This window comes from Panthera pardus, unplaced genomic scaffold (assembly GCF_024362965.1).
Source record: "Panthera pardus isolate Hobbes unplaced genomic scaffold, ASM2436296v1 HiC_scaffold_16, whole genome shotgun sequence".
NCBI lineage: Eukaryota > Metazoa > Chordata > Mammalia > Carnivora > Felidae > Panthera > Panthera pardus.
The window spans coordinates 48,161,105-48,183,501 of NW_026526721.1; the positions used below are offsets into that span (position 1 = coordinate 48,161,105).

Sequence of the window (22,397 nt, forward strand, 5' to 3'; positions counted from 1 at the left end):
TTTTCTAAAATACGTTATATTTTCTTGAAATTCAAGGCATATGTGTTTCAAGATTGAAATATTTTCTATTTTGTTAACTATTTCTTTAATCACTGCAGATTCTTAAGAGATAAAACTCACACATAAAATTAAGTCAAGGAGTGAGGAATCTCATAAATCTCTAACCTCAAAAGCAGAAAAGGACCATGGCCAAGCTGTAGGTAGTGGGGTCTTAGGTTCACACCAAGAAATAGAAAATTTCCAAAGAATCTATGATACCATGTGAATTGCTATGGTTTGGTTGGTCTAGAGGAGATATAGACATTGCCAGCTTTGAAACTCAGCTTTCAATTTGAGCCCCGTTTAGATAAAAGTTCAAGATTACATGGTTGACAGATATTCTGACTTATTCCATGCATAGCTTTTAAAAACAACAGGTAACTTCCGTTAAGAGTTTTCAATACTCTCAAGAAGAAAATTAAAGTTGAAGGACAGCACAAGATGACAAGACAGTCTTATAAAGATGGTGACAAAGTGATTATGATTAGGATAGAATGGGTTGATGATGAGCCGGAAAAAACTGTTCACAAATGCTGGATTACCTAATCTTGTTTCTGGATCCTTGGTTCTAAGAGTGACAGGTTCAAGGGCTGTAGGAAGAACTGGCCAAAAATAATAAAAGAAACCAAAGAGTTTTTTTTAAAAATTCACTTCAAGGCTAACTGCAAGAGTCAATTTTTAAGCCTCAAGACTAACAGAAAAGAGACACTTCCTCTGCAGATTTGACTACACTGTGGAAAAGTACCCATTAAACTCATAAGATAGATACAGCATTGTACTCTGCTAAATATCATGGTGGTCAACAAGTTCTCCCAGATGTTTGATTATCTGACTGTTGCTAATATGCACAATTCTGCTAGACAAACTTCTTACAGTTAGATAATATATACTTTTCTAACTCTACTGAAAAAAGCATTTATCATTCTACTTGTACTTCTGTACAAGTTGAGATAAATGCCTATTATTGAAATAATCATGGGTACAATAATGAGTTTATTTATTTGAAAGCATCAGGATCAACACATTATAGGGTGTGTTCAAAGTTTCAAAGTAATCCTTGACTCAATAAAAGTTAAATACTGTTAACCTTCTCATGAAAGAGTTACCGTACTCTATCATGAAAAGCCTTTCATTTAAAGTCTCAAGACTTAGGCACATTTAAAATTTTGACAATTATGTAAAAGCATCTTGTTTTGAAACAATAGATCCATCAATATAATCACACAGATCCTAATACAATAAAAAGTAATACAATTAAAGATCATGACATTTGTAAAATTGAGGAGGGAGAAGCAGTGTAAATAAGGGACAGATGGAAATTCATGTTTGAAAAGAAGCTTAAAGCAGTCAGTGCTTTTCAGCACATGCAGATGATCACATGAAACAGTTATGGCAGTTTGATGTCCTCATATTAGCATACTCACAGTTTTCTTAAGTTTAACAGGTAACTTGAAATAGAGTTTAGTATAATTTCAAGATAAAGACTACAATGGAATGACAGCAGAGGGTGTTGAAATGGTTGTAAGATGCAGGAGAACCTGTGGCCACAATGGCGTGACAATGAGCAGGAAAAGCACTATTTGAAGGACACACATTCTCATTACCCACGATTTCTGGAGCTTTAGTTCTGAGAGTGCCAGCTTCAAGATCTGTAGTGGGAACTAATGAAAAGCAATGAAGTCAACACTTGTGAAAAGTCAGCAAGTTAAAATCTAACCAGTATAACATTGCTTCAAATAAATGTATAAAATATTTGGTCACCCTATAACCAGGTAAATATTCTTTTACGAGATAGTCAGTGATAGCTGACCTATCAATCTGGTAAGCATTTCAATGTCAACACAATATGCTCTTAGGTGTTTAAGTACTTAATTCCAAGTACTGCTCTAGGAAACTTGTGTAGACATTTTACCAAATAGAGACTTATGAAAATGTCCCGGCAATTATTGGCTTTTCTGTGGAAGCTTTAAGAAAATAGCAAGTCTAAATAAGATGGATACAATGAATGGCACTTATATTTGAAAGGAGTCATAGAAAAGAACAAAGCAAAGTGAACCTTGCTCATCGTGTTGAGAACTCGTAAGTGGAAATAGGCCTCATGTGATGCAAAATCATTCTAATAACCAATCAGGTTAAGGAACAACCACTCAGTGTGTGGTACCCAGTCGAACAGCTCTCTGCTCTAATCACAAAAATGTGGTACCCTGTGTATGTGGAAGAGATCACAGGAAAGACCACTAATACTACTAGGGTCAGATCCAAACTTCTGAGTCATACCTTCAAGAACTTTCTTCAACTGCTCTTATGGACCCTTCCAAACTCAGCCCTATCTTTACCACTTAGAAGCAGTATCTCCCTTGTTCCAGGAGCCCTGTGCCTTCTGGCTGGCCTCAATACCTCCTTTCTTTTTGTCTCTGTTAAACTCCATGATTTTAAGACTCACTTTATTTCTAACTCCTTATTCCTGTCTTTCACAAACTTCTCTCTATGCTCAAAGATGTTTATAACCCCTGCAAAAAAATAATCTTGATTTGCACAGACACATCGCCTTGGTTCAATCTTTAAATGCTTCCTGTTGGAGCAGGTTTTGACTTTGACTACACTACAGCCTGAGAAGTAAAAACAAGCAGGCTACATCTGTGATATCCTCACAGCTGTTGATGTAGCTGTGGGGAAATGGAAGACACTGTTTCTTGAAATAAAAAAGGACTGGTTCTATTTAAGACATTTTGTCTGCTAGAGAAGTATGGAACAAAATAAGCAAAAGTAATAAAATACACATTAAAATAGAAGATCTTTATGCAGAAAGCACAAGGGATTCAGCTGCCACACATGTCTCCCCAAATCATGTTCTCCTTTGCTTACTCAACAGGGGGATCAGCGCAGATCATTTAGTGCCCCCACCCTCACTGGGCTCACTTGGGCTATCACTTCTACCACTGGCATCAATCCCAGACTCCCAAAAGCTGCTAGGACTTACTCCTTTAACCAGAAACCCACATTTACCCAGTTTTGTTTGAGGTACTTCAGTAGTTGGTGTAGTTTTATGTTTGGGACGTGGACGACGGGTTCGTTTCGATGTCTTAGGAGCTGAAGAAGGAAGATCTTCAATTACTACAGAGTCTAGTTCAGAAGCTAAGGACAGCATGACACATGACTCCAGATTTTCTAAAACTTACTACATTTAGTAAATTTTCCTTATTAACCTTTAATTTGAAACTTTCACCCTTAATATAATAGTATATATTCTTTTATAAATCCAAGTTCATTGAGAATGAGTCATGTAAAATTATTCAAGAAACAACTGTTCATAGCACTCTTCTATTGAACAAAAGGGTAAGTTCCACTGCTAACACATTATGGTGTGGTGATAGATACAAACTCTTTGACAGTTTACTAAGATAAGGCCATGTAATTAACTAAAAAGTTAATCAAAGAACAGATAATACATGGAGAGTTAAAAAAAAACAAAACAAAAGAGAAGAACTTCAGATCCGCAAAGAAACTTCCCAATGCCATAATAGTCAGTAGAGTCAAAACCCAGCTTTAACAAAACATGATTAAAAAGCATACAAGATGACAAAACAGTTTCAGATGGTTACATGTACAACAGATGACTTGAGTTAGGTTTATGCATGGCTCTCTTAAAAGAAATACCTTGTTTGAACAAAGTCCTCAATACTTTTAGGATGAAGAATTTAATGGAGTGACAACAGAGGATGATGTAACCTTATGAAGTAAAAGAACCTGCAGGTATGATGTTGATGGAATGAGTCTGACAATCAGAAAGAAAGGCACCTACTGAGGAGCATGTGTTTTTACCTTGTGTTGTTACCCAAGTCTCAGTTCTGAGCGTAACAGGTTCAAGGTCTGAAGTAGGAACTGATCAAAAGCATTAAAGATAAACAAAATGATTGTTTAATTAAAAAACCCTCAAGACATTTGCTTCAAAATGAGTCTTATTAATATGCCTTCTAGAACTATGTAACAACTTTTACAAACTGTTAAACTAGAAAAGTAGACTGTTGATTTCCTCAAATTTGGCCATACCTAAGTCAGGTAGCTATTTCCTTATTCTTCCTTTGATGATTTGATTTTAAGTAATAAAGTGGGATGTGTGGGTATTACTAACAGCTTTGGAAAGAAAGTGAGGCCGAAGCATGATCTATTTAACAGGGTATCCCTCTATTCTAAGCAAAGAAAGAACATGCCCTCATGGGCAAAGACGAATTTGCTGATGTCTATTGGATTAAGTCTCAACTGTTCCATCAGATGCCTAAGAATCTCCACCATAAGAGTCCATGGACCAATCAAGATTCAGTAAGCTTTGATGACCACGGTCTAGTCAGACATTCTCTATACTAGTATTACAGTTAGACTATCTCTTTTGGTTTGTCTCTCTATATATACAGTCTTTCTGATTTTATTCCTACCTATCTTTCCAGTCATCCATGTACTATGGTGGTTTCAAGGCCCCACTATTTCCTAATCTTTTCCTGATCCTATTTACGTACCTAGCACATTTTGTTGAGAGCACCCAGAAATCAATCTCATCTTTGCATACATGCTCTCTAACGCCATCTTCTATCTTATTGAGGAAGGCTTTTGTTCTCAATTTTCTTGCAGGTTTGAGGACTAAAACATGTCTCCCACATCTAATGTACACCCACCAAAGACACTAATATGACCTGGTGATACTGAAGACCCTGTTAATTTGAACTGAATATGCATAATTTTTCTAAAGGAATTTTATTTTGAAGACAAATGGAAGTTAATAAAAGGCACAGTTATAGAGAAGATTTCACTCAGGAGCTATGAGGCTTTTGGTTGCCCCACAGCTGTCTCCCTACTGTGTTCCTCTTGCCATCTCTACAGTGGGAAATTCTGTTTAACATGAGTTATATCTTTAATAGGGCCTATTGGTTACTCCCAACCACTGGAATTACTCTTGAGATCCTGCTGGGTTAGGCTGCTGAGACTCTAAACCAGGGATACTTATTTACCTGGTTTGGACTGAGATACTTCAAGACTTGGTGTCGTTTTTGGTCTGGGACGTGGACGGCGTGTCTGTTGTGATGTTTTGGAAGCTGAAGGAAGAAATTCTGGGGTTACTACACAACTACATTACCTCTTTTCTGGAAGCAATGAGAGGTGAAAACATGATTCGAGATTATCTACAACCTGTTAGATATTTGCCTTTCCAGCTTGAGATTTTTGTCATGTATACTCCTTTACGAATTTCTATTAGCACAGAATAGTCTTTGAAGAAAAAAATCCATTTCTAATTAAAGAAATAAAGTTTAGTAATTATAATCAAAGTGTCACAGAACAGTTTGATTGGACAACAGAAAGGTTAAGAACCATTGCTAAATTTTAATGTATTATCAAGGACAGTCATATTAAATCTGAGATTTATAACTCAATTTTTCAATCTTTCATACATTCTACATAACTACTAAAACAAGAACACATTAGTACCTAAATAGAAACAAGACAAAAAAAAAATACTGCAGAAATAGAAAAAAAAAAAGATAGAGATGTAGATGTGAAATGAATGGATTCTTTTGGCCTCACGATAGCTGTTAATGGCTTGTAACTAAGTTAGAGGTAGATACCTATAGTATGTTTGAAAAAGTTTTTTTTTTTTTAACTGCAAGCACTGCTTAAACAAAATAACGTGAAACAATTTAAAATAGATTACATGGCAAATAAATGCCCTAAAGTACGTTCATGAATGACTGATTCTCTATGAAAAGACAGATGATATGTTTTAAGAGTTTTCATAATTTTAAGAATGTAAATGAATGGCCCAAAAGAATGACATATAGTAATATAAAACAAGAGGAAATTCTGGGTTATAAAACAAGCAGAATAAGTCTTGTTGAAAAGCCAGTATATCTGTTATTACAGATATAAGCATGATAGGTTCAAGAACTGTAGCAGGAACTGACCAAAAAATACAGTAAACCAAAGAGATTTTAAAATACACAAAAAGTCAGAACAGTCACATCCAAACAAATCTACTTGTGTGTCGACCCTTCCTCAAAAACACAAACAAAAAATAACCTCTTAAGGAAAGAGTAGATAATCATTCTTTGCACATTTGGCGAAACTACAATCATGGTCTTCGGCTTAGCCTTTGAATTATCTTGATTGCCTTAAAGAAGGCAACATTAAATTATCCTAGGTTTTAGATAATGGATTCTGATATGGAAAACTCTGCACTGGAAAATATTCTTATTCATTTATCTAACAACCTTGGAAAAGAAATGGTCTTTAAAAAAATCTTATCAGTCTGTATTTCTATGGAAGCTGAAAATGTGCACTTGCTATGTTTAAGTAAACATGGATGCAATAAACAGTTTATAAGTTTGAAATAGATATAAAAATTAATCATTGAAGTAGACTATGCTGATCTTTCCAAGAATTCATCATGACACATAAAAGAGCAAAATAAAGATGGTCACTCAGTCTAAAATACTTAGTGGATTATCTGTCCAGCCAAAGCCCAAATAAAGTAGAAATCGAAGACAGTTGATGTCCCTGTATCAAATCCAAGCTTCTGAATTGGGTCCTCAAAATTCTCTTTCAACTGTCTGCCTGGACCCTTACAAATGCAGCATCATCAATAACCTTGTTTTGGCCATCTGGAAGTAGGACATTCTGTGTTAGGCCCACTGGATTGCCTTTGTGGCTGATCCCCTACCACCCCACATGTCCAGCCCTTCTGCCTTGATTCACTTTTCCCTCCATTCATTCAAATCCTGTAGTGGGCCCAAGGTCCAAGTCTAGATCACCTTTGTCTTTTCCTCTTCAAGGTCAGTGTTTAATGTATCATGCAAACATATACCCAACTCCATTATTTTTAGAAAGTCTCTCATAGCTGACATATCACTCACCATTATCACATCAATATTGGCAATTTTCAATATTGGTCCAGAAATATGCAAGGGATGTAATTTATATTCCTTATATTTTTTTGTTTCCTTGAACTACATATACTGACTCTAAAGAAGCTTTATCATTAAAATTTGACAGAAATTGACAGTAAAAATATACTAAATGCATATAAAAGAAGACTTTCACATAGAGTAAGATATTCTGGAATCAAATATATCTCAACCAGCCGTATTCTCTGACACCTGGGCAAAGCAGCCATATTCTCAGACACCTGACCATGCCTCATGACTTCAGGCTTAGAGCGACGAACAGCTTGGCACTACTTGGGGTTCCCACTGGGATAGGCTACTAGGGTTCACCCTTAAATCAAGCAATCACATTTACCCGATTTGGTCTGAGGTACTTGAGAGCTCGGTGTGGTTTTAGGTCTGGGACGTGGACGACGGGGTCTTTGTGACATTTTGGTAGCTGAAGAAAGAAAAACTTTGTGTTACTCTAGGTCTTTAGGCTCTGGATATCGAGGAGAGGTTTTTACAAAAGCTGTTAGATTTTCAAAAGTTCTAGGCAATTTTTTGTAATTTAAAATTTTCAATCCTTTTAGGCCAATGTATCTTCATTTATCATTGATGGTACTTTGGGGCAAACTCATGTATGTAGTTGAGTAATTCATTCAAGGCATGAAGATTAGCACTTGTAATTAAACACTCACAGAACTTCTTCACTGGGAAAAAATGAGGAGGGCTCAACCCTGGAGCAAGGGGAGGGGAGGCTAGAGTCACACTAAGGGAAAGGCTTATAATTTAAAATTGCAGATTTAGATCATTTCCTATCTATCAAGTTAGTAATAAAACATCTCATTATTTAAAGCAGCAACAAAGAAACAAACATACCATACAAATAGTTTTTTTAAAACATAGATGTGCAAAGAAGTCTAAGAGTAGCTGTTATTGCTGATCCGCCTAGATAAGAAACAGATCCCAACTTGTTTTAAACTTAGTACTAACACAGAACACTGTTCAGTGGAGCATGAGCTAACACGACAATGTCAAACGTACCAAATGGCAGCAATGTTTTGAATTAAGCTAATGTCTGCTCTCATAAAAACAACAGGAAACTTGTTTTTAAGAGGCTTCAGTATTCTTCAGATTGATTGAATGGCAACAGAGGATGATGGTGGCTGTCTTATGAAGGAGGAAAATCTAGGAGATGGAGACTGAATGGAATGTACAATGAACAGCAAAAGCATTTGGCAAATGGCACAGAATCATTACCTAATGTTGTCCCAGATGTCTCAGTTCTAACAGTAACAGGTTCAAGATCTGTAACAGGAACTGAAGTAATAAAATAAGCAAAAGAAGTTTTTAAAATATGTATAAAGAGCTACAACATTCACTTCAAAATGTATTTTTCCAGTGCAACATTGCCTCTAGAATTATTATTTTTATTTATAGATGGAGGGTATGTGGAGTGTACTGTGTTTCTCCCAAATACTTATGTTGAAGCCTTAACTCCCAAATGTCACTGTATTTGGAGATAGGAACTTTGAAGAGACAATGAAGGTTAAATGGGGTTGCAAGGGCAGGTCCCTAATACAATATGACTCATGACCATATGAGAATAGGGAGACACACAAGGGATGCTCACAGACAGAGGAAAGGCCATGTGAGGATGCAGAAAGATGAGACCATCTACAAACCAAGGAGAAAGGCCTTGGGAAATATTAAAACTATTCATACATTCATCTTAAATTTCCAGCCTCCAGAGCTGTGAGAAATATATTTCTATTGTTCAAGCCACCCAGTCTCTTTTGTTATGGCAGACTTAGCAAACTAATATGAAGGAAAACGCATTATTTTGTCCAGATTTGGCTTAACTGTAGTTAGGGACTTCTCCATCTCCTGAGATAGTCATTACCTGTGGTCTCTGTTTAGCAAAAGAGGGAAACAGTTCTACTAGATAGCGGATTATATGAATCTAATACGGTAGACTCTAGCACATTTTTAGGCATTTACTAACCATCTTGAAAAAGCATGTAAAAAACTAACTTGCACTTTAGTGGGTGTTGAATAAAGAAAACATCTACCATGTTTATCAAATTACGGCTGCAGAAAAAATTCCTAAATATCCAAGTAGCCGTTATACAAATAACCAAAAATAGCTATGAAGACCTTGCTGAGAACTCATCTTTGGAAAGATTTTGTGACTTGTATCTATAGAAAGGTACTCAAGAGGACTGTGTAAGGGGCACCCACTCAGTCTGTGGCACTCGTAAAGCACCCATCCACACTCAGTGCAGGGAAAACTTTATCCAGTGTGGAAAGAAGAGATTTCTGATGCTCATGAGAACAACTTTGGACTCCTGAGTGCAACATTCAAGCCCTCCTTCAACTTCCTGTGGTATTATCCAAATGCAGAATCACCAAAAAAATGTTTTGACAGATGCTTCAAAGCCCCAGAACCTTTGCCCCTCTGGTGGCCTCTAAACGTGTCCTATTTTTTTTTTTTTTGTCTTTGTTCTCTCTCACCTGTCCACTTGTGCAAATTCTGATGTGATGTCACGACCCAAACTCCTTCCCTGATCTACTGAGGCCCAAAATGATGCTTTACTTCTTCAATAACTTACATAATCAGTCTAGCACTTGATGTACCCAACAAAAACCTTGAATTTGTGAAAGCACCCTGCCTTATTTCCCTTCTCTAGGCTTTTTATGCAAGAAAAGTTTTTGTGTTCCACTAGCCTGAAGACTAAGTAAAACATGTTGCCTTCTACCCTGAGCAAGAGGAAAATTATGTATCTTCCAAACATGTACTTCTCACCAACACTGAACGGGAAAGGACTCTTCATGATTCCCTCATCAGAGGGTTATGTGGGTTTACACTTTCAATAGATAAGGCTGTGAAACAAAGCTTTCATAGAAAGCTCAGGCTTCTGAAACAAAGGACTCAGTTTTTATCTGGTGTAGTCCCAGGATCTTAAAGGACTTGGAGTGGTTTTAAGTTTGGTTTATGAATGACATTCCCACTGGGATGTCTTTGGAGGTGGAAAAAGATAACCTTTAGTTAAAGTTGATGGTTCTGCAAATCATGAAGTTTAAAAAAAAATGTTTTCTAAAGCTTGACAGATTTGTCTTGAATTTCATAAAATATATACATTTCTAGTGTGAAAAATTTGCCCCTACTATGTTCCTGTATCTTCCTTTGTTATTGAAGATATTTGGGGGTCAAAATGACATAAACATGAAGTTATTAATGCAGAGAGTCAATATTAGTATTTTTATCATATATTTTAAAAATATTTAAATTTGTTTTTACTCTCTACACCCAATGTGGGGCTCAAACCTGTAGCCCCAAGATCAAGAGTTGCACAGTCCACCAACTGAGCCAGTCATGAACCCCTTTATCACATTCTCCTAGAGTACCCTGACTGCATTTAAAAGATTAAGAATCATCTATTTCTAAACTATGGTGGTGAGTAAGGGGTAGTCAGATTCACCCTAAGGATGGGGCTTACTATTTAAACTTACTGTCCTTGATCACATTATCTGATTGACAATTCACTAAAAACATATTACTCAAAAGTTAACAACAACAAAAACAAACAGGCAGATAAAAAGTACTACAAAGGATATATAAAGCAACTTCCCTGTCATAGCCTGGTTAGCACAGATCAGGATTAGGTGCTCACATGAACATATGATATTTGCCTTAGCAGAGAACTCAGATTAAGACAAAAACAGAAGGTGGCATGAAAAAATTTTAAAGTAAGTTACAGGGCAAAAAGATATCCCCAACTAGATTCAGGCATGACTCTCTTAAGAACAAGAGAGTGAAGCATCATTTTGGGCCTTATGTTCAACTCATAAGATAAAGAATGTAGTTGAATGACAAGTGGAATCAGTTTGACAATGAGCAGAAAAAGCTCTTGCTGAAGGTCAGAAAATGGCATTACCAAATGTGGTCCCTGGAGTCTCTTTCATAGGAGTGACTGGTTCAAAGATTATAGCAGGAACTGACCAAAAATAATAAAAAACAAAATGAAATGTTAAATATTTATACAATCTCAGAACTGCAAAATTAATTGTACCTAAGTACTAATGTGTCTAGAGTACAAAGCAAAAACTATTCACTTTCTGAGCTGAGAGATACAGCATCTCTGCACGCGGGTACCAATTCATCACATAGTAGGAGTGGTCTTTGTAGTAGATAATTATCCCTGTAAGGTGCCCCTGTAGTGTCTCACTCTTTGATAATCCTAGTCTAAGTAATGTACCAAAATAGACCACATCAATCTTGCTAAGAACTCGTCTTTGGAAAGAGACAGTGAGCTTTGCCTACCAGAATACTTAAGAGAACAGGAGAAGGGACGGGCATTCAGTCTGAGGTATAGCAGGGTAGCTCTCTGTCCAATGCTCAGGCAAAGCCTGACTATATACAAACATTGATAATTACTAAATAAATTCAAACTCCTTAGGCCAACATTAAAAATACCTTTCAACTGGTCCTTTGGGCCCATTTAGCAACAGTAGCCTCAGAAAAATGCCCTTTCTGATCAAACTTAGAAGCCCTAGAGTTTCAACTAGTGAGAAAAGCCTCTGCCTTCCCTCACTGGTCCTCCACACGTGTCCTTCCTTTATGTACTTCTCCATCCCCTTTGTACCCAGCCATCTAAATCTATAGTGATTTCATTGCTCAGTCCTTCCCAACTATTCTGGCCTACTCTGATTATTGATTCTTTAAATCAACGGTTGACCAATGATGGCCCATAGGCCAAATCTTGCCCATAGCTTATTTTCATATATTCCATGTAAACCTAAGAATGATTTTTCCATTTTTTAAGTGTTGTAAAGTTAAAAAGGAAAAAAATAAAAATGTTCAACAGAAACTACATGACTCACAAAGTCCCAAATATTTGCTCTCAAGACCTTTATAGAAAATGCCAATTCCTATCCTAGATCCTTATGACTTGGACTTGACTTTGTAGTTACCAAGAAACAATTTCCCATTTACCCAAACATATATTCATTCTGTACCTATTTCACTCCACTACACACATTTAACATTTCAAGAACAAGAAGAATTGAATGAGAAATCAAATAAACATTTAGAGAGAAGATTCTCATTCACAAGCCTGAGAAATTCACTATCATCTAAACCCCTCCAACCATGTTCTCATTATCTACTTTGACTTGCCCCTTCACTTTCTCTGGGCCCCACTGGGATAGGCTTAACCAGGATATATACATTTACCTAGCTCAGTGTCAAGTGCTTCAGGACTCCTTGTGGTTTTAAGTTTGGGATGTGGAGGGTGAGTTTGGTGAGGTACTTTGGGAGCTAAAGGAAGAAAACCTCAGGTTAACAGAGTGTTCTTAGTTCCAGAAGCTGTGGATAGGATTATATGTCTTCTAATTTCTTGAGTTTCAGAAAATTTTTCCTTTCAGCTTAATATATTTGCCCCCATTTCGATAATTGCCTCTTTATATCATTTACATTACTCTGAAAAACATAAGTCACACAGAAACATGAGTTTATATATCAAGGATATTCTCACAAGTATCTCTAAATGATAAAAGTTCCAAAACTTTACTGAGTTACGTGGTGGTGGGAAAGATGGAGGGTGAATTTCAACTAATGATGGTACTAATAATTTAAATTGATTATCATTGAGCTCATTTCTATTTCACCCCTTACTGAAAGAAGACCACACCATTACCTAAAATGACAAAACAAAAACACAAAATGATGCACATAATAAAATTGTAGGAATTTAGATCTGCACAAGAATCATGCCACACTGTAACAGCTGTGGCATGGAGAGCTTAGACCAAGGATAGACACTCTCACCCCAACCCTCCTATGTTTGAAACTCACAAACAAATAATGTGATTAACAGGTTACGTGGATTAAGATGCCGTACTTTCACATGCATTAAATTGCAGATGCATATACTAGACTAAGTTCATACTTGGCTCCTTTAAAAACAGATGAGTTGCTTTAACTCTCCTCAGTATATTAAGAAGTAACAGAATGACAAAGAAGTAACTGAATGATAACTGAACAGACAATAGAGGATGACATGAAAGTCTCATGAAGCAGAAGAAGCTGTGGTTATGATGGTGATGAAGTGGGTTTCAAATGAGCAGGAAAAGCAGGTGCTGATGGATGTAATGTGTCCTTACCTAGTGTTGTCCCTGGAGCCTCGGTTCTAAGAAAAACTGGTTCAGAGACTGTGGTAGGAACTGATAAAAATCAATAAAAGAAACCAAAGAGATTTTTGTGAATGCATGAAATGTCAGAAAATTCATCTTAACAGTAAAATGCTTCTAAGCCTTCTAAGGGAGAAAGGGCAGGGAAAAGATGGATTACACACATCTGTAATACCAAGAGGCAGGAAGTATGAGGGGCTGAAGAGTAAAGGGTCATTTTAGGGTCTGTTCACCACACATACCAGACATAGCCAAAATGAAGCTGATACTACACCAGCCAAGAGACTAAGTCTTAAGTGAAAAGAGTGGCATTTGATACAGTAAGGTGAGAAAGAACCCCTGTTTTTGATATTATATTAAACTAGGTATCCTCAGTTTTAAGAGCAGAAAAAGCATGATCCTGTGCAGAAGGATCACTGAAGCCCCGTAGGTCAAATTTAAAGTCTTAAGTACACCTCTCAGCCTCCCTTAAATTTATCCTATGGGCCCACTCAACAGGAGAGCACCTAGAAATCATTCTGTATCTGGGAGGCCAGCTTCAGATATTCTCTGCTTGTCAGCCTTTGTTCCCTTACCCACTCACTCACCCAAACTCTGTACTAGTTTCTTTCTAATATCCTGATCCTTGTCCTGCTCCAGATATTAACCTATTACATAGCATTTCTACCATCTGAGAAGTTATACATATAGACACACAGCCACCACCACCACCACCCCCCACCCCACCCCTGGCCACATACTTGCGTAAACATGGCTGCCTCATGTTATTTTCTCTATGTTTATGCAGGAATGGCTTTTGTTTACAACTATAATACATACTAGGGGATAAAACATACTTCCCACTTCTTATGTATCTCATAGCTGCTAATATGGTTATGGGTGTTATGAGGGGATTAATAAAAGAAGTCCACTTGAATTGATTGTGTTCGTTCAATACTGAGCAAGCTTTATCCTAAGACATGAATGGAATCAAATAGCATGAAAAGTAAATAAAACAGTCATTGCTGGAGAAGATTCCTACACAGGAAGAACGAGATACTCAGGTATCTCAAGTTCTGCTCACTAACCAGCAGCTTTTACTCCTAAGAGATATATAGAACATGTGCCAACTATGTGCATAGAATTTAGGATCCCAACTGGGGTAGACTGCTAGGATTCCTTAAACCAGAAATCACATATTTACCCAGTTTGGTCTGAGGTACTTCTGGATGGGGTGTGGTTTTAGTTTTGGGGCGTGGACGACGAGGTCTCTTTGTTGTTGTAGCTGAAGGAAGAAAATTTAGGATTAATATAGTGTTGATAGCTCATAAACTCGGATTAAGATGATATACTAAGCTTTCTAAAATTTGTCAGAGTTTCTTTGAGTGGAGAAAACTGTTACTTTGGTTTGATGTTTTCTCCTTTAGTATTTTAATAGGTTTCCTTTTTTAATTGAGTTCTCCCAAGATTAAAAATTACAATATAATTATGTTTAAGAAAAGATTAAGAACTATCACTTCTTTGAAAGTGTCCCTAATCCAAAACTGGTTACAAATTGCTCCTAAAATATGATGGGGTGAGAGTTCAAACCACACTACAGTATTCACTTCTAATTATAATTTAAAATAACTAGGCTAGGGCAAATATTCCACTTGGTCATTTACTAGAATAAGCATACAAAACTTGCTGAAACATCTACAAAGTGAAAAAAAGTTAGACAGAACTTACAATACAGAAAAAACATGCCTGAAAAAAATCATGGCATAGTCGATAACTTATTGGGGGTCTAAATAAGGGATATACAGATAATCATATTTAGGCCTTAGCTCTAACAAACAGTATTGTTTAAGCGGAGACTCAGATTGACATGATACAATTTGAAGCTGGGATATGGGGCAGACAGTGGTGCTGAATTCAGTCCATACACATTTCTGTTAGAAAGAAAGCGTTTTAGGGCCACCTGCATGGCTCATTGGTTTAAGCAGCCAAATCTTTGTTTCAGCTCAGGTCATGATCTCATGGTTCTTGAGTTTGAGCCTTGCATCTGGCAGCTGACAGTACAGAGCCTGCTTGGGATACTCTCTCTATGTGTGTGCTCTCTTTCTTCCTCTCTCTCAAAATAAGTAAAAAAAAATAAAATCTTTAATAAACACTTTTTAAAAAGCCTTTTATATTGTAAAATGAATACTGTAATAGGATGATGACAAAGTATGACATCATTGTCTATATAGCACCACAGATGAGTTTAACAATGAATAAGAGAAAGCACTTGCTAAAGGACATAAAATATCACTACCTATAGATGTCCCAGGAGTAATGGGTTCAGAGTCTCTAGCAAGCAATGATCAAAAGTAATTTAAAAAGAAACGTTAAAAGAAAAGTCATTGAACTTTCTTCAAAATGAACTTCACCAGTGTGGTATTGGTTCTACAGCAAAAAAGCAACATTTTTAAAGTTCTGAGGTGAAGGTACAAAGATATTTGTTCTTATGAAATGGTTATATCTTCAGTATCTCCACAGAGCTCTAAGTTTTGCTTGTTTTTAATATTATCTGATAACATCAACAATAAAAACCCTACTTAGAAAAATCTTTAGGCTTTTGTCAAGGAATTTTATGGTAAAAAATTATGAGAAAACAATGTGAAAGTATAATTTATTAGAAAAAAATCCCTAGGTCATTATAGATGCAATAGTTGATATATTTAAGCAGATACTATAATGAATAGCCAAAATAGAGGATGCTTTTTGTTGAGTGTCTGCTTTGGAAGAAGACCAAGACGTCTGTCCAAACAAAGATAAATAAAAGAACAAGATACAGAGGGTCATTCAGTCTGCAAAACTTGTCAGTGCATTTCTCTGCTACCAGGACAGAAAAGGCCTGACCCCAGGAGGATAGGAGAGTATGTGGTAGCCAATTGGCTTAAATCCAATCACTGAAGTCAGGCATTTAAGGTCCTTTTCATGGACCCATCTAAAAGTAGCATCACTGACCAAAATTTCTGAGAATCAGCTAAGTGAACATTGTCTTTCTCCTTTCTCCCATTCAGGTTGCCCTCCTAATTCCTATCTTCTGCTGTCACCCACATATATGGTACCTTCCAGCCTCTGTTTATGCTATTCCTGCCTATCCCAGCAACAGGTCTACAAACTGTATAAATTTTGAGGTCCACATTACACTTACCAGCTCGCAGATCTTTTATTTCTCTAAGAATTAACTATGTGCCTAACAGTTGGTAAAGCCCAGTAGATATATTGCTTCTGCCCATATTCCTTTACATCTATTAATGAACAGTTTCTACATAAGAAACTTCCTTCCTCAGCCAAGTGAAGTCATTTGTTACTTCTGAACTATTTTTCACAGAGGCTAATGGAACACTTAATAAAATGTGTGACTAAGTGAACTAAATATGCTAGTTACTTAACTAGGTAAGTTTTTGATAAACCAGAATCAAAGAGAAAAATATAATTTTTCAGAGGAAGCAAATAAAATACAAAGGTACCAAGAAGATACCAAGCAGCACAAGGAAGGCATAATTATTAACTAGAGCTCTTGTGACTTCGGCCTTCACAATGAAGGGTCACCAGAGCTATTAGGTGGCAAGTTAAACTGTCATGCACGTATCATATCCAAGGGGTTCCACAGGTACCAGGAACCACATATTTACCTAGTTTAGTCTGAGATACCGCTGGGCTCTGTGTGGTTTTATGTTTGGGACGTGGACGACGTGTTCTTGTCCGTTGTGTTGTTTTTGGAGCTGGAGGAAGGAAACTGGTTAATGTTGTCTTATGACTCCAGAAACTCAAGAAAGGATGATACACAGCTCTATATTTTGTAAAATTTGGCTAAATTTCCTAAGTCTTAATAAATTTGTCTCTTTTGTTTTGGACTTTTGCCATCTGTATGCAAAAAAAAAATTGGGGGGGGGGGAGTTGTCCACTGACAGTTCTCTGAGAAGGATTATATAACATTATTCTAATAATCTGAAAAAGCTTATTATTATTGGCGTCAGATTTTCAATAAGGATCCTGACGCCAGGGAAACCAGAAACATAGCATGTCCATATCGGAGATGGACCCAGGCTCACCTGCTTTTGTGAGATCATATTTAGAAATTATTTGGCTTAGACATACATCCCATTAAACATTAGAATAAACAAATTTAACTTCTTAAAATCATTGGTAAACCATAAAAATGCCCTGCCTATCTTAAAACAACTTTCGGTTGATGTCCATAGAATTAATATTGATGTTTATGGAGCAGCCACTCCTAATTGTATTTGAAATTTAGCTTTACCACAGAACACAGGGCAGAATCACAGGTTCTGTAAAGTACTAATAAAGCTAGATAATATGGAAGACAGATGCTGTGTACCAGCTGCATACAGGCTTAACCAAGTGACTAACCACATAACTTATATTAAACATCTTCAATATTCAAAATGAAGAATATAGTTGAGTGATAAGAGAGGGCGATGAGAAAATCTTAGAAAAAGAACACCACTTGATGAAAATAGTAATGAAATAGACTGGACAACAAATGGAAAATGCACTTGGTTAAGGACATAAAAAGTCATTACCCAATGTTGTCCTGGGAGCTTCAGTTCTCAGAGTTACAGGTTCAAGGTCTGTGGCAGGAACTGGCCAAAAGCAATACAATAAACAATGAAGATTTAAGAAATACAGAAAAGGAAAAAAAATTATCTTCAAAATGTATTTTCTTTACCCTGTAATGTTTTGAAAGCATTTCTGAACGCTGTTAAAATGGTATTTGGCTGTACTCTGGCATTCATACAACTCACAAAAGACATACCTCTTGTATTCTGCATCCCTATGAGGCCAATGGAAAGCTTTTTCCTGTATTTAATTATTTGACTCCAACTATATTGGAAACTTGGCTCCAAAAACATGTCAGTTGGCTACTATGTATTTTAAATTACTCTGAAAAACTGCAAAAGCTTCTGTTAGTATTTCGAAGGCTTTCACTACAACTGTTATTTGTTTTGAAGAATTGTGGTAGTGAGGAGAATTTCTAAAAATATTCTCAATTTGTTTGTTTATTAGAGATGTGTGACAGTTATGCAAAACATAAACTTGTGCCTTTTATCCATATGAAATGGGGTACTCTTTCTCTATTTCTCCTTTTTTATTCACTTATTTTAAATGAATAATTAGGAGATGAGTATTCAAACAAGCAATAGAAATGATTAAGAAAAAAAATCTCAAGAGTAATAATTTGACTTTTTGGCTCTATAAACAGGATTCCTATAATTCTGTAACATTCTAAAATGATCGAATTATGCATACATGTGAAATTGTGATTTATAACTCCTTGGATTTAAATTACCATCTCTATTTGTCATTAAGTCCAGAAGACTAAATGTAATATAAACATCTTATCATGAACACGCTGTAAGCACTTATATAGAGATTCCCTTTTGCTAAGACATCACTTCAGAGTTGCTGGAAGCCACATCTGACGAACTCTTCTGAATTAATGGAAACCTGTGCCTACAGAAGAGGTGGAGAAGGCAAGGACAACAGGATGAAGCAATATTCAAAACGGGTTGCCTTCAAACAAAAAAGGGAATCGGTATTTTGCTTGGAAATCAGCACAAGATGAATTTGTCAACAGGTGTATGAATTCGTCATGATGACAAGATGAATCTGTCAACAAATGTTCAGGTGTATTTGGATAGTATGGAATCAAAGAGGAAAGGACTTTTGCAAGAAAGAGACAATTATGTATCGCCTCAAGCCCCAACCACATTGTTAACTGCTCCTCTCCCATGACCATAAATTATACACACATGAAAGCAGAACTCTCAAAGATTTCCTGGTTTGCAGGATGGATCGTCTCTCAGCCCCAGTGACCCTTGACAGCATCAAGTGCTGCCAGCAATCTGAATGTCTTTGAAGGTGATCAAAGGAAGAATGACATACAGGGATTATAAACTGAGCAGAAGTAAGAATGCCTTATGATGTTGAAAGTTGCCCGTTACAAACAATCAACAGTTTGTGGAAATGAATGAAAAAGATGATGAATTACAATTGTTTATGTAAGAGAATACAGCCACTGACATGAGAGGGAGAGGCCCAGAGAAACACTGACCAAGAAGGAAAACATCATTACCTATGGTTGTGGAGGGAGCTTCAGTCTCAAATGTAGCAGGATCAAAGACTATCATGAAAAACAAACAGATATAATAAAAGTAAAGAAATCTAAAGTTTTAGGTGCTCCCTGATGCTTAATTCATAGGATACAGAACCTGGTTTATTCTAAGTTGATATAAATTGCTTTCTTCATAACTTTATTATGAGATACTCTCTTACTAAATTAGAATTTTACACTAATTGGAAACTTAGGAGAAAATCTCAATTGCAAAACAGTTGAGTTTTTAGTACTGTTATATAAAAATCTTCTTATTTGGTAGGAAATCACTTAGTTAATAGTTACTGTTTAAAATGCCATCAAGGTATTTTAGACGAAGCCAATCCTTGACTACATGCCTTTAAAACAAGAACACATTGTCAGCCTTCCTGGTCCTATCTAGTGGTGAATGCTAAAATCACTTCCAACTATGTTCCAGATACAGAAAAACCAGGCTTCTATTCATCACATACCCAAATTCATAAAACAAAGCCTAAAAATGTTAAGAAAATGGAATCTGTCAGACAATCAGATGTAAAACTAACTTCTTACACATTGATTGTTCATTTAACTGGTATGGTTACTTTGAAAAGATAATGAGCCAAATCATAATATTGGGTTTTTATGCTTTATATGGTATAACAAATTGTAAATATTTTCAACAACATTCCCCAGAATGAATTTCTTAAACTAAAGCACTAGAAATTATGTTTACCGGGTTTAGTTGGTGGCATATCTGGTTGTGCTGTGGTTTGGGGTTTAGGAAGTAATTGCTTTGGTGGTTTTGAATCTGAAGAGAAAAAGGTGCTATAATTAGTGTCATAGCAGGGCTGTGAATGTCAAGATTAATGTTACTTACACACCATTTTCCTAGTTTTAGATCAAGGCAGTGAAAGTAGTGATTACCAGGCTGGATTTGAGGTGCATCTGGTCTATGTGTGGTTTTAGGTCTTTTGGATGGTTTTGATGCTAAAGAAAAAGGTATTAAAAATTAGCATAATGATCATGGCTGTAACTATCATAATTAAAGACACATACACTTGAGCAAAAACACTATATAAATTCACTGAATATACAATAAAATTAATGCCTGGGGTGTATGAAGGATGGGAAATATGTCCATTTGTACCGATTTTTCCAAAAGGAAAAATCTTTAGGAAATGTTCAAAATGTGCCTTTGAGCAAAGTAATGAGAACTACAGTAAGACTTTTTTGTATATAATTTCAGAGATCACAAGTATAATAGTTGTATTTCTTAATTGTAAGGTTTTTTAAAGCATAAAAGTAGTAGTGTAGAAATTTGAATCTTGTTTAGTAGGAGACCTGGAAAATAATCCATACACACTTTAAATTATACAGAAGTTTACATGGCTACAGAGTTCTGGAATTTTCCAAAGTAAAGCACAGTTTTTGCGAATGCTGAGAAATTATATTGAACTAACAACAGTCAAACAGCATTAGTACCAAAAACAATAAAACAAGTTTGGGACTTCTAATGTTCTTAAGTTGCAAAGACCACACTAATTTTATATTGGACCCTAGACCAAAAATAGTGTTTATGCTTCTAATTATCAAAATATACTCACAAAAATTCTGCAAGAAACAGAAAGCTGAAGAAGCCATTATTTCATGCAGCTTTTTAAGAGGGCAAAAGTCTTACAAGTGGAATGAGTAAAGCAATGAAATGACAATTGTGGCACCAGAACAAAATCTTGCCATTTGCCAAGCCCAGGATGAGCAGGGAAGTCCCTGTCTGAGAAGTGGAAGGTTTTCTCAACAGAAGGACATAGAGAGACAAAGAGTTTGTGGAGAAGCAGGAAGTTGTGTCCAAGGCCACAGACCTTCCTTAAAGAAGCACACAGGTAGGATTCTTCTAGAAGAAGTCTCCTATCTTCAGGCTCTTCAGACCCAGAGAGAAAACATGAGGAAAAGCATGGAATGAAACTGTGATGGTGCAGTGGCCCTGCAGTCATGCCTGGTGGAGAATACGAAGAGCCAAAGTGACATTCCGTGAAAGCAACTGGAGGAGAGGAGAATTACCGACTGTGGGCACCAAGAGCTCCGGTTGTACCGTAGCAGGTTCCAGAGCTATGGAAGCAAAAAGCAAGAATACTAATTATATCAAGAAGCAGCATCTCGAGGAAGGAAACATTAATCCCCACTCTTAAACTCCTCATCCCTAAGAAAGGGAATGTGATTTTCCCTTTCACTCTTCCCATTTACCCCTCTTCCCCTTCCTTTCCCACACCTCATCTGCCATAAATATGCATCCTATGACAAACTTTTAGGGTGCCCTACTTTAATAATCCATTTAGTGGGCCAGCTGACTGTGTGTGTACCTAATAGTTACAAATAAAAAATAAAAATATACGGTAAGTATAGAATGTACAGATGCTTAAATATGAAAGTCAACTGTACTGGTTCTTAAAGTCCAGCTATTTAGGTAATAGGTAGCTACTTTATCAGAAGCTACTATATATTCCATTTTCTATGTTAACTGGAACCCTCAGCATCACATTTACCAGGTTTGGACTTGGGCACATCTGGACTAGGTGTGGTTTTAGGGCGGGGGCGACGACCTGGTCGTTTGGTCTTTGGTGAAGCTGAAGAAAGACAATTAGCTAGTTAATATAGGAGCAGTAGCTCAAAAAACTGACAATCAATACTACATCTATCTTAGAAGCACATTTAAGTCCTTTGGTTTATTATGAGTAGATATTCTTCTGTTTTGCAACTTTCTATCATCATGTACCCAGTTAACTGAGGTCATGAATAATATTTTTTGATTAAATTTTCCCTATTCCATTTTGAGATGGAAAACTCAAAAGTCTGTACAGCTTAGAGAAGACAGTCTCCTAAAAATTTTGAAGGTGTATGTTTAACAGAAACATGAGAAATGTACCTTTAAGGAGCCACTAGGGATACAAATTAAAATTTATTTGGCCTAAGATTCAAAAGAAGTTTTTCATTTAGCATTAAAAGTTCAGTATGTATATAGTATGTTGATTAAAAGTCAACAGTATGTATAAAAAGTCTTTGAATTCAGAGATTGTTTCAGGAAAGGTAACTTCTTAAAAATGAAATATAGTTTATAACACCATAGAATTTAAATTTTTTTCTCTGCAAGT

General features: G+C 36.3%; 1 protein-coding gene across 39 annotated transcripts in view; it reads right to left on the reverse strand.

Moving 5' to 3' along the window:
* Positions 1–22,397, reverse strand: part of ABI3BP (ABI family member 3 binding protein) — a 256,218-nt gene that overhangs the window by 83,801 nt on the left and 150,020 nt on the right. For 27 of the 39 annotated variants that reach the window (XM_053903274.1, XM_053903276.1, XM_053903280.1 and 24 more), the window contains 18 exons: positions 21,792–21,872; positions 21,310–21,357; positions 20,176–20,238; positions 19,985–20,059; positions 19,252–19,299; positions 17,699–17,758; positions 16,787–16,876; positions 14,326–14,406; positions 13,116–13,175; positions 12,187–12,270; positions 10,889–10,948; positions 8,211–8,270; positions 7,324–7,407; positions 5,043–5,126; positions 3,862–3,921; positions 3,046–3,129; positions 1,644–1,700; positions 582–641 (listed from right to left, as the gene is read on the reverse strand). The exons of 2 other annotated variants lie outside the window; for them this stretch is intronic. In XM_053903274.1, coding sequence (XP_053759249.1) covers positions 582–641; positions 1,644–1,700; positions 3,046–3,129; positions 3,862–3,921; positions 5,043–5,126; positions 7,324–7,407; positions 8,211–8,270; positions 10,889–10,948; positions 12,187–12,270; positions 13,116–13,175; positions 14,326–14,406; positions 16,787–16,876; positions 17,699–17,758; positions 19,252–19,299; positions 19,985–20,059; positions 20,176–20,238; positions 21,310–21,357; positions 21,792–21,872 — 1,239 coding nt within the window. The remainder of the gene's footprint in view (positions 1–581; positions 642–1,643; positions 1,701–3,045; positions 3,130–3,861; positions 3,922–5,042; positions 5,127–7,323; positions 7,408–8,210; positions 8,271–10,888; positions 10,949–12,186; positions 12,271–13,115; positions 13,176–14,325; positions 14,407–16,786; positions 16,877–17,698; positions 17,759–19,251; positions 19,300–19,984; positions 20,060–20,175; positions 20,239–21,309; positions 21,358–21,791; positions 21,873–22,397) is intronic. 10 more of the 39 variants (XM_053903290.1, XM_053903297.1, XM_053903294.1 and 7 more) reach the window with 6 other exon arrangements.